The sequence below is a fragment of the Gymnoscopelus braueri genome, assembly GCF_963280865.1.
Source record: "Gymnoscopelus braueri genome assembly, chromosome: 15".
Classification (NCBI taxonomy): Eukaryota; Metazoa; Chordata; class Actinopteri; order Myctophiformes; family Myctophidae; genus Gymnoscopelus; species Gymnoscopelus braueri.
Genome location: NC_137620.1, coordinates 46189833 through 46206967, shown reverse-complemented (window position 1 = coordinate 46206967; position 17135 = coordinate 46189833). Strand labels below are relative to the sequence as shown.

The 17135-nt window shown below is 39.0% G+C and overlaps 1 protein-coding gene across 6 annotated transcripts in view; it reads left to right on the top strand.

The window, feature by feature from the left end:
• LOC308101253 (CD209 antigen-like protein C) overlaps positions 1-17135 on the top strand; it is a 111665-nt gene that overhangs the window by 24801 nt on the left and 69729 nt on the right. For 2 of the 6 annotated variants that reach the window (XR_013934517.1, XM_080450653.1), the window contains one exon: positions 15789-15922. Coding sequence is in view for 5 of the 6 variants with exons in the window: in XM_080450653.1 (XP_080306779.1) it covers positions 15789-15922 (134 nt within the window). In the remaining variant the exon portion in view is untranslated. Of the gene's footprint in view, positions 1-11672; positions 11878-14548; positions 14693-15596; positions 15675-15788; positions 15923-16107; positions 16212-17135 lie in introns of those variants that run through there. The other 4 variants (XM_080450659.1, XM_080450654.1, XM_080450658.1 and 1 more) reach the window with 4 other exon arrangements.

The following is a 17135-nucleotide window of genomic DNA, read 5'->3' as shown; positions in this document are numbered from 1 at the left end:
TGTCTTATCATTGTCGTCACCCGTCATATAATACTTATTATATTAATATAGTAAGTGAATCCATAAAGTCTAATGATGGTGTTGTTTGCCAATCAAGCTCACAACGCGTTGCATCGGGTGATTTAATTTAATGACAGACGTATGTGTGATATAGTCAGGGGTGTATTGGTGATAATAACTGACTTCATGTTAACATCCCTACGACATGTAAATGTGTAGCTTTCTTAAAATGAATAGGCTATACATACTATAATATAGGGTAATAAGCTAAGGTACAGTAGACCTTTATTAGAAATGTGAACTAGATGATTAAATCATCGAGACTGGGGACAAAAGTAACAGGGGGCAAAAGTAACACACTCAATAACTCTAATTAGAAATAAGCTAGAGGGGTGAGACTTCTTGTGCACATGCTCAGTAGGATCCCCTCTCTGCCTATGGAAGGATAGAATGATCATTTCATCTCAGCAGAAGTTTTCAACAAAAAACTGATTTTGAGGTGTAAATGTAAATTTTTGAGTGTACGGTATTTTCCTTCTGCTGTCTAAAAATAAGATGTCAGCAAATTTAAACTTGGATGAATTGTATCTCTATGTTATTGGTCACAAATTAACGTCGGCAGCCTATGCTAGTTTAGGTGTTTCTAGCTAGAATATGGGATTTTATCATGGTTGCCCCATCGGGGGCAATTGTAACAAAGTGACCGGGGTCAATTGTAACAATGTGTTTTCAATGCAAGCAGATTTTTTGTCTGGGATTTCATACTTTTATGTTAGTAAATGAACATATTTCACTAAATGTCACTACATTTCAAAGTAAAAATACATTTAAACTAGAAAATGTGCTCCTCGGAGCACAAGTCTCCGCCAGCAGACCCGGGTCGTCTTGGTAGAATGCGCGTGGTTTTTGGTGTTCTGCAGGGGCGACTGAATATGTAGTGTCTGCATCTAAAAAATGTTCTTCTTGAAGCAATGTGTCATACGGGAGTCGTCGTAATTGACTGGTTTGTTCAAATGCTTGTCTGTCTTCTTCATCTTCATTGTCTTGAACAGTTTCAGCAGTTGATTGGTGTGTTTGATCTATGTCAGTTTTCTCTAGTGCTACATAATGTATTTGATCAAGGTGGCCAATTGTTACAGTATTAAGACTTCGGCCTTGTTGTGGGATCAATTCAACTCTATAGTCCTCTTCTGTGTTACTGTTGTAGATGAGTATGCTTTCTTAGCTTTGGCCTTCTGCGCCTTTGCTTGACCAATGTTAGGTGTTCTCAGAGGGACACACACACGCACGGACGGGTGATTTGTACTGGAAGGTACTGTTCCAAACAAGACTGATTGATCCTGTCACACTTCAAAAAATATAAATGGCTTTTTGAAGTGACACACCTATTTATAGGATTTTATTTCGTCATGCGTCCCTCTAGCCAATCAAAGGCATTGGTGTCAACATATTGACACGTGTCACGTGGAGCTTGACCAATGTTAGCTTGGCTAGGAGGGAGGTGAACACACGGCGGGACGAAGCGAAAACATACTCTCCGCCTCCGGCGGAGACAATAAAAAATAGACATACATTTGAAAAAACAAAATTGAAAAATGAAATCATTCGAATAAAAATAAGAAATAATTATAATTATGTATATAAAACATTTGTAAGTAAAAATGTTAAATTATAACAAATACACATTACTTAGTGATGTGCTTTTATTTGAGATGAAGCGTATTAATATGACTTATTTTTACAGTGTTACAATTGCCCCCAACCACTGTTACAACTGCCCCCGCCACAGGGGCTTTTGTAACACTGTGACTCATTGCATTCAAATTAATATTTTAGTTTTGTCCTTATTAGTGAAAGCTTAAACATTTTATTATTAATTAGGGCACATATATATGTTTCTTACAGCAAAAGATGACTAGGATATTTCAAGTGGTCTGTGAATTATGAAGGCAAATACAAAAAGTGTTACTTTCGTCCCTGGTCTCCCCTACTAGTTATACGCAGTTAGCAAACAACTGGTTGAGAACCACTGCTCTAGTGCATCAGCAGTCCCAACAGTGCCATCTACTGGCTTGAAATAATCAAGACACAGAAAAACTCTTGCAGCCGCACGGCAGCCATAGAGTTAAAAAATAAGGCAACAGCACGATGCTTCCTGTGGGTTAATTTGGTAACTAGTAATTTATTACTGTTCCTGAGTAATTATAACCAAAACTGGTCATGAGATCCAGGTGAACCACTCATTATTAGTGAAATATATACAAATAGGCTAATTTATATTTTTTATTTTATTTTATTTTCTATATCAGTACTTTGTGTGCACTCATTTCTATAGCCTTAAATACATATTATAACTATTTATTCATTAATTTATCCCACACATTTTCCAAAGCGGCAAAATAAGCCGATCTACAAGCTTATACACATGCAACATGTTGTGAGCTTGTAGATCGGCTAATTTAGAAACAAATACGTTTGAAAACCACTGAATATAAAATGAGGTGATGATTAAAAAACAAACGATTTAGAGTGAAAATCCATCCTTGTAAAAGTATTGTATTCATTATATGTTCCTACTTCTACAGGTACTGGAGGTCTGGTCAGCCTCATTATGAAGACAACGAGTACCCTAATGCAGAACAAGACTGTGTTGAGTATTATGATGTGTCTGTGTCTGGCTCTCCTGGCAGAGGATGGAACGACATACCGTGTCATTGGTCCATCTACTGGATGTGTGAAAGAGCTCTGTACTGAAACCATCATGTTCACCATGTATCAGTTAGCTGGTTTGTTGTCTGCCTTGCAAGTTCTACCCAATATGCACTGTAGACATTACATAAACATTTATATTCATATTTTCATATATATAGTTAAAGGGGAGCCTATAGAATGTTAATAACATTAATCTAACAGCCATCTGTTCCATTTTAATACCATGTTTCATGTAGATTAATATAATGTTTGTTCTGTTCTTAAAACAGTGCAAGAGAAGTTATGCATCTATTTCTCACCAGTTTTAAGCATTTTATTTCATTTTATTTGCCATTTAACTTTCTTATTGATTGATTATGTGCTTTAACCACTTAAGCCCTATTTTATACTTTGGCTATTGGAAAATAGTAGATCTACAAGCTCATCGCAAAGTGTTGTGAGGTTGTAGATCTGCTACAGGACCACAATGAAAACAAGCCTCTAGGGATCTTTGTGTTATCCTTTTAGCATCATTGTAAAATCAGACCACTGTACTATTTGCAAACTGTTAATAAAGTATTCAATACATCAAATGCTATTGTTTTATTTTAATGTAAAGCACTATCATGTTTTGTATTGAAGGTAATATAAAAAGTTGTACAAGTTGCATCATTAGTATTATCATCATCATTATTATTATTGTTATGTCTGTAAAGCATTATAAACACACAGGAGTGTAAAATGAAACAAAATGGACCCGTTGGTTTCATTTTTCAAGAGTTAAAGATCTAATAAGGGTCCATTTGGTTACCAACTCTCCATCATTTAGCCCACCTAAATGGACCACCTGGAACTCCCTCATGGACCACTGGTGGTCCCCGGACCACTGGTTGAGAACCACTGATTTACAGCAAGGGTTGGCAGCCTTTTTAGGGCATAACCCCTGATCAATAAACCCAGTGGTTCTACAAACATTGTCATGTAAAGGACCCCCACATTGATATTTATTTCGTCGCGGATCCCCATCTGAAAATATTACATTTCTCTCGCTCTCCCATTACTGCATCAAAAGTAATCAACAAACTACTGTACACTATAAAAGCTGGTCAAACATTTGCCAAATCAATATTACTTAAGAAAGAGGCAAAAAATAGCTGATTTACAAGCTCTCATTTATGTGCAGAACCAATTCAAACTAAATGTGTTCAAATATGATTATTTTTGGGGGTCTTCAGTTCAAATATGATTATGATTATTATATATTTATTTATTTTGGGGGGGGGGGGGGGGGGCCTCAGTTCAAATAGGATGATTTTGGGGGCCATGGCCTGAAAAGGTAGAGAACTACTGCTCTATGACCAACAAGAAATGCAAAGTTTTTTATATTTCAGATTGTAATATTATGCAATCAATGCAGTTTTTCATGGCCACAGATCTCTATAAATACATGCCAGTAACGTCAGCACACATGCGGTTGGAAAGTCTCAGACATGTTGACAGAATGGATGTGTGGTTTTATCACCTTTATGTTCTTAGAAGAGACTAAAATGCAGTGGTGGAAAAAGTACTCAATTTTTTTACTTAAGTAAAAGTATCAATACTGCAATATAGAAATACAGTTACAAGTAAAAGTCCGGAATTCTAAATTTACTGAGTAAAAGTACGAAAGTATTGGAATGAAAATATACTTAAAATAAAAACACTAACATGTTTGAAAATAGCAGATCTACAAGCTCACAACGCGTCGCATCGCGCCTTGTAGATCTGCTATTTTCAAATAGGTATAAAATAAGACTGTGGTTAATGTATGTTTTATAATATAATAATGTATATCTGCAAAGTAACTAGTAACTCAAGATTTCAAATAATTAGTAGTAGTGGAGTAAAAGTACAATATTTGAAGTAAGTAAAAGTACTGAACATTGGAAATACTCTAGTAAAGTAAAAAAATATAACTCAAAATTGTACAAGTGATTGTAAAAGTACAGTACTTGAGTAAATGTACTTAAGTTACTTTACACCCCTGAGGGAGGCCCTGAACTCTTGGGCCCCTGGGTCTATAGGTCAAGGGTCTTTCTCTGCACTATAGCGCCTCCTACAGGTTGGTCAGGGTATCTGTTCAGCAGGGTTAGAACAACCAGGCCACCAAATCATCAACCAAATCCTCACAGTGTTCATATAACTCTGAGAGCATATGCAATGGAACCAAACAATCATGTCAAAATCCAAATATATCAGTCAAAATGCAATGCAGATCATGATCACAATTGTCTGTATGATCTAGAAACAAGCAGATGTAACAGGGCGGTATAAATTAAGGTATAGCCAACTACGCCACCTAGGGGATTGCACCCTATGAAATAGTATTTAGAATCTAATACAATTAAACCACCTGAAGACAAGGATCTCTCCCCACAAGGTTCGTTGTACTTAAATAACAAAGGCAGATACGTAGATCAATACAAACGGTAATAGGTTTATTCACATCATATAGCCTACAAAAGGCAATAGCCTACCAGGTCAGAGCATGTCATAATGATGCATCAACAGGTTAAACTGTATGACAGTGGTTCAACAATAAAATACATTGCACCTCTACACTGGGTCGATGCTGAGGCCTGCCAAGGGGAAGGAAGAACTGGCTAACCAGCCCAGGGCAGTGGCACCCCAAGCCACAGAACACAAAAAGTTGTAAAATAATCTAATCAGAACACAAAAGAAAAGGGGATTCCACCACCACCACTGGAGCAGGCGTCTCCTGGTCCTGACTTGGGGGCCTCAGCATCAGAACTAAACAGAAGGGAAACCATACATTAGTGTGACACAGTCTCATCCATTGGATTAAAATACATTTCTTAGCATCACCGGTAATAGACCTGATACTGACCAGATAAGGACCCGACTTAAAGCCAACACGAGGGCTGATGGTCAGGTGGTGAAACTACACTCAGGCAAAGCAGCAGCGCTGTGTTTCCTCCTCACCAATTCCTGGAAACACAAGCAGCTGTGTGTTAGCCTACTATTAAATAGTGCTTAAAATCAATGACCCAACAGGAGAGAGAGATTTAAATGTACCACGTCAAGGCAAAACACAGTTAGTGCCTGTGGACACATTTTGCGTGGTGCAGTCACACCTACACCGCCAGGGGTAGACAACCCGAGGGGGGGGGGGGGGGGGGGCTCTCATGGAGAGACAGACACTCGGACAGTTGCAGACAGACTAAAATGACATAAAAACAACCGGTCACGTTCATGACCATAACATAACTGAATCAAAACACACTGGCACTCGCTAAACAAGAAACATACCTGTGTTGATGCTAGCCCTGGTCCAGAGCGTTAGTGAGTTCTCTCTAACGCTCTGGACCAGGGCTACGTTGATGCATGGTGGACAAACAAACAGCCCAACAGGCCAGCTTTGTTTGTGGAAGTTACACGTCAGTGAGGACACGCACACGCCGGTGACACGCGTGGCAACGGCTGAAGCCCAACAGGCCAGCTTTAGAACCCGGTCAGTGAGGACACACACACAAATGAGAGGAGACAGCTAACAAGGGCAGAGTGTGTGCTGCTTATGTACTGCAGGTAATCAGCCCACTGATTAGTGGGAGGAGGATGGGCCATGGGCAGAGTGGGGAGACAACGCCCATACTGCTACACAGACTACAGTAGGTGGCCAGTGACTTTGACCAGTTTCACTTTCAAAACCTTTGCATCATGCATGTCACACAGACAGAATGCTCACACATGGTTTTGATCATGTGGATTGTGGAAGTTAAATGGTGGATTTGTGGATAGGACTCTATATGAACAAACTTGTTATATCAACAAAACGCATCGCATTCTGTTTGTGTGACATGCATGATAACCTCGCGTCACCAGTCTTTCCACCTCGGAGGAAAGCCTGGTATGCGTTATTAAAGACCGTGGGATCCGGTCTAGGCTACGCCTACTGAAAAAAATAAATAATAATAATTCTCTTTCCGGATTTTGCCCATCCGGTTTTGCGGTGCCGCTTTGTTTTGGTTCCCCAGTTCACTCTACCCCTGAGCCACTGCCGCCCCATATGTTGGGGTTATGATTAGGATTATACATTTAGAGGTTAGATTCAGGGGTTGGAATTAGAGTTAAACATGATTTATACTTAGTTGCGTTGCCAGTGTCATTCACCGAAAAATAGCTGATCCATAAGCTCGCTACGGGTCTAAGTGTGACACGTTGTGAGCTTGTAGATCAGCTATTTTTTCAGCTTCAGGCTTACAGTTAAACATGGAAAAATATATAAAAGAAATAGCTGTCCTAAAATGGCAGCGTTAATGTCCTCAGTATAGTAATGTTAATACAAACCCTGGTCCCTGTGTGTGTGTGTGTGTGTGTGTGTGTGTGTGTGTGTGTGTGTGTGTGTGTGTGTGTGTGTGTGTGTGTGTGTGTGTGTGTTCAAAGGATCATGCTGTTCCCTCCCCTTTTAGTATAATAGCCTATCTCCCTAGTGTGACTTAGGCCAAAATAGGCCATTTATTTGGCCTAAGTCAGGTTTAATCCTATTTAAACCTATTTAAATCTCTTATGTTATATAACTGCCAGACTGTGTTGTTTTTATGTTAATAGTCATAATGTGTTATAAACGTTTTGGGTGAAATGATTAAGATATATATAGATTTGTTTTGGATTTTATTTTTTTCTGAAAAATACTAAAATGGCTAATGGCCTATAGGCCTACTAGGCCATTAGTTTAGGAAGGTGATGAAAGGTTGGTAGAAGGTTTATTCAAACATCATCATAGTCAGAGGCATCATTTGTGCGTCTTAATCTATTAAGACCGGGGAAGCATCTGTGTGTCATTCTCAGTTTTCTTTGGCTATCCAAAAGTAGCAGATCTACAAGCTCATAGCGCTGCACCGAGTGCCATAATGTGCCATAATATCATTAATGACACTCACGCTTGACATAACCTAAAATGTAGTTACTGTGGTCAGCCTTTGGATGGCAGTATAGCCCATCAAAAATAATTATTTATTTTCTGTTTCTGACCCATGCATCCCTATAGCACCTGAACAGTTGCATTTTCAGCAGTGGTGTAAAGTAACTAAGTACATTTACTCAAATGCTGTTCGACTTTTGCTCTACTGGAGTATTTCTATTTATACTTTTACTTCTACTCCACTAGATCTCAGAGGTAATTATTGTACTTTTACTCCACTACAATTATTTGAAAACTTTAGTTACTAGTTACTTTGTAGATTATGATTATTATTACAAAACATACATTAACCACTTCAGCCCTATATACATTTCGGCCATTTGAAAATAGCAGATCTACAAGCTCGCAATGCGTTGCGACGCATTGGTGGAAAATTGTGTACTTTTTCCACCACTGCTTTTCAGAAAATGTATCATTGAAGTAGTTTTGATATAATTATATAAAAGAGCAACTGATATTGTTGCAGATGTTTTGTACATTCTGAAGTTTGTCCCATATCTGTTGCGTTACCTTTAATGACTCTATACCAGACTCCCTCCTTTTTCTCTATCGTTGCTGTGCAAAACAGCTCCTTTTAATATTATTTTAAAAACATTTCAAAATAGTGAAAATAGCAGATCTACAAGCTCACAATGCAATGCAATGCGTTTGGGAGCTTGTAGATCTGCTATTTTCACTGCTTTTGTGTGACTCTCTTGTATGGTGAAGTAGGGCATCAATTGACAAAAAAGTTGAAATATGGAGATACAAGGTTTCTGCCCGATAGCAATGCTGTAAACACCATATCTCTTCACCAGAAATAGCAGATCTACAAGTTTGTGTTCTGAGCTTGAAGATATGCTATATTTTCGCCAAGTGTCTCTAGGGTCCATGTGTTTAATTTTTTATGTTGTGGAACAAATGGAAATTTGGTTCCAGTTGTATTCTTCTCTGAACACTGAGGATTTTAACAGTGTGAGTACATGGGGGTATAATATGTATCTTTAACCCTTTGTGTGACAGGCTGGTGAATACATGCCTAGCAGAGAAACTGAAGGAGATCCATGCCTTTGAACAGAAGACCCTCAGTCCTGAACAATGGGAAAAACAGAAGTCACAGTGACAACAATATCAACATACTGATGTAGAGACAGACACACACACACACACACACACACACACACACACACACACACACACACACACACACACACACACACACACACACACACACACACACACACACACACACACACACACACACACACACACACACACACACACACACACACACACACACACACACAGTGGAATAGCGTGTGTGTGTATTATGACATTAAGGCGTGCAGAACCACATTGTCCTCATATAAGTTGACAATTCCACGCTATAATGGACCATAATATCTGTATATAAAGATAAAGCCAGGCCAGATATACTGAACCTGAAGAAGAACTACAGCTGTTTATCTGTATATCAGAGATACAACAGTTCAATGTCTTGAAACAATAAACAGATTAAAGCATATTATCTATAAGTCATTGTTGTCTGTGTCACTAGTGTTTGAGCATTCATTTACAGCAGTGGTTCTCAAACTTTTTCGTGCCAAGGACCCCCAAATTGATATATATTTGGCCGCGGACCCCCATCTGAAAATTATTTATGCTAGGGACCCCCAGAAGATGGGATTTGTTACGGTCTCCAAACAATAGTACAAAAACCAATGGCTCAAATTGGAGACCCCAACATAAAATGGACAGCACACAAATGGGCAAAGATTTTAATTGTTTTATTTAACGTCCCACAACAAAAATGAGAATATTGAGGAACAAACATAATGGAAACTAAATGCAAATACTTTACCAAATAAGGACTGAAGTAACTCAAAAGGAGGCCTGGAGATGCCGGTCAAACTAAACAGAATGGAGAGGGGACCTGGAGCCAGTTGCACCACCTCACACTTAGCCTAGTTATAGCATAACCCATTCAATCCGGGGAAGCATCTCTGTCATTTTAGATTTATTTGGCTATTAAAAAATAGCAGATCTAAAAGCTCATAGCGCGGCACCGAGTGCCGCGCTATGGGCTTGTAGATCTGAATTTTTTTGAAAAATCGTGAAAATATGTGCAAATCTTATATATTTTTTTACATATATATATTTAAAGATTTGCACAAATTTTCACATAAAAAAAATTGCTGATCTACAAGCTCATAGCGTGGCACTCGTGCCGCACTATGAGCTTGTATATCTGCTATTTTTGAATAGCCAAAGAAATCTAAAATGACAGATACTTTCCCGGCCAAATGGGTTAAATGGCTTTTTAAAAGCTATAACTAGGCTAAGTTTGAACTTAGTATGAGGTTTTGCAACTGGCCCCAGACCACCACCTATAGGGACGCCGAAGCTGCTCCCCCCTCCCTACCTAACAAAACCAAGTTCTACTGAACTAAAAACTAAACGAACAGATAGAACTACCGGCCATCTCCAGACTCCAGGCCAAACTAAAGTAAACTAAGTAACATAAAGAAAAGGCTTTCTAGCCTAGATAATCAACGGTGTGGGTTCTGAGGTTGTAACTGGGTCTGTGTCTGGAGTGGAACTGAATCTGGCTGGCTTTGATCCACAAGTTTCCTAGGCTGTGTGGGCATGACTTCCTGTCCATTTCATTGGATATCATTGGATATCATTGGATCAAATCGACAGGAAGTGATGCCCACACAGCCTGGAAACTTGTGGATAGAGGCTGGTAATTGCAATCCCAGATCAGCTGCAGGTGTGCCAGCCTGGGTGAGAGGAGAGACAGTGGGGGTTAATAGTGATTTATTGAGGGAATGATGTCATGGCCACACGCAATAGTTTTTTTTAACATTATTGATATTTTTCAAATATTTTCAAAAATCAGATCTACATATCTACAAGATCTACAATCAGATCTACAGATCTGCAAGCTTGCAGCGTGTCACTTCGTGCCACGCTGCGAGCTTGTAGATCTGCTATTTTTGAATAGCCAACATACAAATGGATAAAGTGGTTAAAATGATGATGCTATGTTAACTACTTTTGCTGGGGAACCCCGCCAAGGACCCCTGGACCCCACTTTGAGAACCAATGATTTACAGCAGTGGTTTTCACTCTCTCCTTTAGCTGTCCTGGGAGAGCGATTAGCATGTTCTCTCTCTACTTTAGGAATGTTGAGCTGTCTACCAGATGTTAGCTGTATCTCTCTGCTCTTTCTGCTCTCAGAAAGAGCACTCTATCTGTACTGCTTTTACCCTTACAGCCGGGAAAAGCATCTGCGCTGTTTTAACCCATACTTGCTCCTACATTATGATTAGGATTATACATTTAGAGGTTAGATTCAGGGGTTGGAATTAGAGTTAAACATGATTTATACTTAGTTGCGTTGCCAGTGTCATGCACCGAAAAATAGCTGATCCATAAGCTCACTACGCGTCTAAGCGTGACACGTTGTGAGCTTGTAGATCAGCTATTTTTTCGGCTTCAGGCTTACAGTTAAACATGGAAAAATATATAAAATAAATAGCTGTCCTAAAATGGCAGTGTTGATGACCTCAGTATAGTAATGTTAATACAAACCCTGTGTGTGTGTGTGTGTGTGTGTGTGTGTGTGTGTGTGTGTGTGTGTGTGTGTGTGTGTGTGTGTGTGTGTGTGTGTGTGTGTGTGTGTGTGTGTGTGTGTGTGTGTGTGTGTGTGTGTGTGTGTGTGTGTGTGTGTGATGAGGACAGAGTAGACTGAGTCAACAGAGTGGAGTGAATCATGCTGCAACCTGCACTATGAAGGTCATCTGAGGTTTCATCTCCACACTCTAACTATGAGAGAAGACACTCTGTTTCTGCTTTTTTTTCTCCACCTCCCCTAAAAGCGTGTGTTCTGTGAAGGAACCAATCAGTTGTCTCTAAACATGCTTCTCCAAACCTCCATCCAATGAGAATCTAGTTTATCTTCCCTCCCGTCTTCATGGGAGAACTTCTGGGAACTCGGATTAATGAGAAACAGGAATAAAATATATCTGTCACTATCTGTCACCCTCCAATAAATACAATAAATACAAGGCATCACGCTTATTATCTTCAGAATCAGGACTTCACAATGAAGGTGGCTTTGCTTCTGTTCCTGTTCTGTCTGGCTGAGGCTGATGACCTCCGCTATGAGGTCAAGGCGATGTTCCAACAACTGAAGACAGAGCTGGAAGCACAAAACTCAGGTCAGGACGCTTAAAGGATATTTACCTTTCTAACATGAGTAAGTTCATTTGAACGTCTACTCTGGCTTCTTTGTTTCTTTTGTGACACTTATCAAGTTGCTTGTTTCAATATTTAGATATTAGTTTTGTATATTTTTTGGGGGAAATGAAAAACAATAATAATAATAATAATAATAATAATAATAATAATACAAAAATAAAATAAAATAAATGAAAAAGTAATTGAAAAAATAACACGCATTAGATCAGTCACCAGAAGCAGAGACGTGTGTTTTCAATGAGTTTAACATTCATTAGAAGGACAATATCAGTGTGTTTTCAATGAGTCTAAGATGGTTAAAATGGAGTTTAAACTTACAATGGGTTTGTATAGTGTCTGTTAAAATGAATATCAAATATCTAAATACTGAATCAAGCAACTTAAAAAGTGTCTAATGGTGAAACACAAAAGCCTGAGAAGGCTAAACATTGTACTTGTAAGTACAATTTTGAGGTACATATTTTTTTTACTTTACTGGAGTATTTCCAATTTTCATTACTTTTACTTCTACTCCACTACATCTCAGAGGCAAATAATGTACTTTTACTCCACTACAATTATCTGAGAACTTTAGTTACTAGTTACTTTGTAGATTTAGACTATTATTACAAAACATACATTAACCACTTCAATAACAGGACTTCAATCCTGTATACATTTCGTCGATTTGAAAATAGCAGATCTACAAGCTCATAATGCGTCGCATCTAATGATTTTTGTACATTTCATACATTTGAAAACTTGTGAAACAATAAGTACTTTTGGTAATTTAAGTACATTCTGATGTCAATACTTTTGTCAATTTTGAATACCGGACTTTTACTTGTAACAGAGTATTTCTACATTGCAGTATTAATACTTTTACTTAAAGGACCACTTCACCCATTTTCAACCTGTCTTCATATAATTGGTCCTCACTAATGCTCATTATAATATTGTACTCTGTGTCTCAGAGGAGGGCTGAGGACAGTTCAGAAACCCGCCTACCAGTGACATCATTGATGGGGAATACAAGCTAATAGAAACTGCAGGCTTTCTATTCCTGGAAAGTTAGCATGCTATATTAGAAGACATTGTTCTCGTGTAAAAACAATATTATTGAAATCTTGATTGAAAAGAAAATAAATGCCTAATGATGATGTCACTGGTATGCAGGTTTCTGAACTACCCACAGCCCTTCTCTGAGTCACAGAGTGAGTAGAAAAAATGGTACCATTTTATCATTGTGGGTTCGCTGCAGCAGCAGCGAGCACACTATAGCTATTGTCAAATATTTCTATCTTCTCCGCAATGGTTTGGCACCTAACTACTCCTACATACTTTCACTTAGAAACTCCATTCAAGCTGTAAGAAATCCAGCTTACTGTGGACATGGGTGCTTGTACTTTTCTTTTTGAAATAATTTTCAGTTTTTTAAATATTTAACTTTAAGCACCCAATGCATTTCCAATGGGTTTTGCTAGTGGGGAGAGAGAAGGACAGAGGAGAAATGCCCCATGTTTTCGTAAAGTCACTGTGGCCACATTTTTTACACTACAGATATTTATTTTACATCACCAAGTGCGCACGGGTCTCCAATTTAATCCAAAAATCTAAGCTGTGTGATATATATATTTTTAGTTAAGAACATTAATATAAACCTATGCACCTACACACTCTAGCAATCAGTGCAGCTGCTGCTACCTAATCTGTCAGTCATTGGCTGTCAGGCAGTGGTGCTGCAAAGTAACTAAGTATATTTACTCAAGTACTATGCAAGTGCTTACCATGCACAGTTTAATTTTGAGGTCCTTTTACTTTCCTTTCCATTTGTGTTACTTCTACTCCACTACAATGACAGCATTTGACATCTTTAGTTACTTGTTACTTTGCAGATTTTATTATTAATACAAAACCTACAGTAACCACATACAGCCGATCTACAATGTGACGCGTTATGAGCTTGTAGATCGGCTATTTTCTGAACATTTTAGTACTTTTACTTTGGTACTCAAAGTATATTTTGATCATAAAACGCTTGTAAACTCCAAACTAATAGTGTGTATTGGTCAACATAATCCCACATAACTCACTCCACCCCACACCCCATCTCTCTCACACACACACACACACACACACACACACACACACACACACACACACACACACACACACACACACACACACACACACACACACACACACTTTAAACCATAGTAAATAGCTAATCTACAAGCTCACTGGAGCCAGGGGGAAGCACCCCGCACCCATCACTCCTGCCCCCTATACCCCTCCATCCCCTTACTACCATCAGCTATTCAAGCAGGTGTGTAACTGATGACAATTAGGAGAATGATAACGGGTGCTCCCAATCTGATCAAACAGAGGCAAGTCTACACCCACACACAACAGAAAAACAGAGATACCAAGTCAAACTGAATTTGTACTTTTTATAACGACAGTTTTTTTGGCTTTAAAGAGAGCCCACATTGTTTCTTCAGGAACAATATTTCTAGTGAGCATTAGTGAGGACCAATTACATAAAGATGAAAACAGATGAAGTTGTCCTTTAAGTAAAACATGTGAGTACTTTCTCCACCTCTGAATTTCACTTATATGTTTTCTCTGTGATTATTATATATTTATTTTCAGATATGGCTTCCAGACTGTCTGCGAGTGAAACCAAGATGGGAGAGGTCCTGACCAGACTGTCTGCGAGTGAAACCAAGATGGGAGAGGTCCAGAGCAGACCGTCTGCGAGTGAAACCAAGACGGGAGAGCTCCAGACCAGATTGAGTGAGTGAGAAGCTAGAGGAACTGCAGAAATATTTTTGAATATTTTTGTTTAAGACTAAAAAGTATGCAATGCGACACGCTGTGAGCTTGTAGATCTTCTATTTTCAAATAGCCAATGTATATAGGTTTCACCTGGTTACACTGATTTTGATACTAAACTAATTTAGCTATGGACTGTCTGGAACCCCCTTATGAACCCTCGGGGGTCCCCACACCCCAGTTTGACAACCACTGCTCTAGAGCATTTTGTAAGCAACTGGGAAGAGCCATGGGCCGTCCTTTCATGAGGAGGAGGAGGGACTAGGACAGGTGGGTGGTCTTGTAGGGGGAGGCGGAGGGACTGGTTCAGGTGGGAGGTGCTAAGGTAGAAAATTATAAAAACATACTTTTATCACTTTCTGTGCACCTTTTTGAAAACCTCCCTCCTAGTATAATCATAATACATAATGATCATGTTTTAGGGGGAAGAGAAATCACGGCACCCCATCTTTAACTTCCACCATTTGATCCTTTGCTCAACCTTCACTCTCTGCAGGGTGATCCTACAGAGCACCATGCAGACTGCTCTGTCTCTCTGTCTATGGTGCTGAAGCACCGTTATGTGTTTGCTTCAGGTGGGGGCTCTAAAACCAATGCCTTGCTCAAGGTCACTGACAGGAGTTTCTCTCTAACATGCATGTGTTTTGATGTGCGAGGAAACCCAAGTGAGCAGTGGGAGAACATACTAACTGCACACAGAAAGATCACAGTCAGGATATTTAAATCTATAAGCTATTATTTACTCCTCCTGATAGATCTGCTAGCATGAAATATACTGTACTTTAATGCTAACAATTGACTTGCTGCAGTAGGTTTACATTTTTGTAATTAGTGGAACTCCCATTTTTATATTGTTTCCATACAGATCAGCTACTGATCAGTTTTGACCAGTTACAGACCAGTTTTGACCAGTTACATGATGACATGAAGATGAGGCACTGTGGTGAGTGAGACGTCACTGTTTTTATTGATTGTTATATCATGTTGTTCATTCATTTGTCATTCATTTGAGGGAGAGGGAAAAAAACAGTGTCCAACTTTATTGTTTTGTTGTTAGAATCACCTGGATGGCAGAAGTTTGACAGAGGTTGTTATTACATCTCTACTGAGAGGAAAAACTGGGAGGAGAGCAGACAGTGGTGTAGAGACAGACAATCTGACCTGATTGTCATAAAGAGCAAAGCAAAACAGGTAGTGTGTGTGTGTGTGTGTGTGTGTGTGTGTGTGTGTGTGTGTGTGTGTGTGTGTGTGTGTGTGTGTGTGTGTGCGCGCGCGCGCATGCGCATGCGCATGTGTGTGCACATTAGTGCATTTTGCGGAGACACACATCTATTGTACAGTTTGTACATTAGTAACAAGCAGTTTTTTTTGTCCAGGACTTTGTTGCCAGTTTCAACAAGAGGATATGGCTGGGTTTGACCGATAAAGACGAGGAAGGATCTTTCCAGTGGGTAGATGGAACATCACTGACCACACCAACGTAAGACTGATCATCTTCATTTTACCTTCATTATAATAAATGGTATTACATGTTATCATAAAATACAAATCTGCTACACTGTCACAAAGACATGTGATATCTACTTCACTATCCAGTTAATGTGCATCTAATATCTAGAACAGTGGTTCTCAAAGGGTGTGTTGAAGCACACTGATGTGTCATGAGCAGTGTAGGGCAGTAACACGTTACTTATCAATATATTACTGTAATATTATTACTTTCCCCAGTAACGAGTATTGTAATTTTAATATTATTACATTACTGATCCAAGTAATCTTGCGTTACCAGGCCAGATTAACCCTTCGTGGTGCCCGGGGCTAAAACCTGTTGGTGCACGGATCGTGATGAATTGAGTACAATGGAAACAAGCCCCCTGGGCCTTTATGTGTTATCCTTTTAACGTAACCTTTGTTAATACATTATTCAATCAATCAATCAATGTTGCAGCCTATGTGCAGGTCTGGGGATATTATGGTCTGGGTCAGGTCAGTGTGTGGCTCAAACATGAAGCCAGTGCCAGGCATGCATAGTACACACACACACACACACACACACACACACACACACATACAGGAATACTTTCAACATTTGGAAGTATCGTCATTATTTTGAGTTTATTTCAGTCAAAAATACAAACATAGTTAAACATAGTAGGCTATAAACTTTGTACAGGCCTGTTTGAGAGGCTTCATTGTGTTTAGTGCTGCTTTAAGGAAGTTTTTGATTCCTCCTGTAAGGATAATTAATTCTTAGCTGTCTGGCAGAAACCTTGAATCTCCATATTTTGACTTTTTATATTTCTTTGTAAATTAATGCCCTACTTTATTATACAAGAGTGTCGCACAAAAGTAGTGAAAATAGCAGATTTACAAGCCCACAACGCATAGCGATGCATTGTGGGCT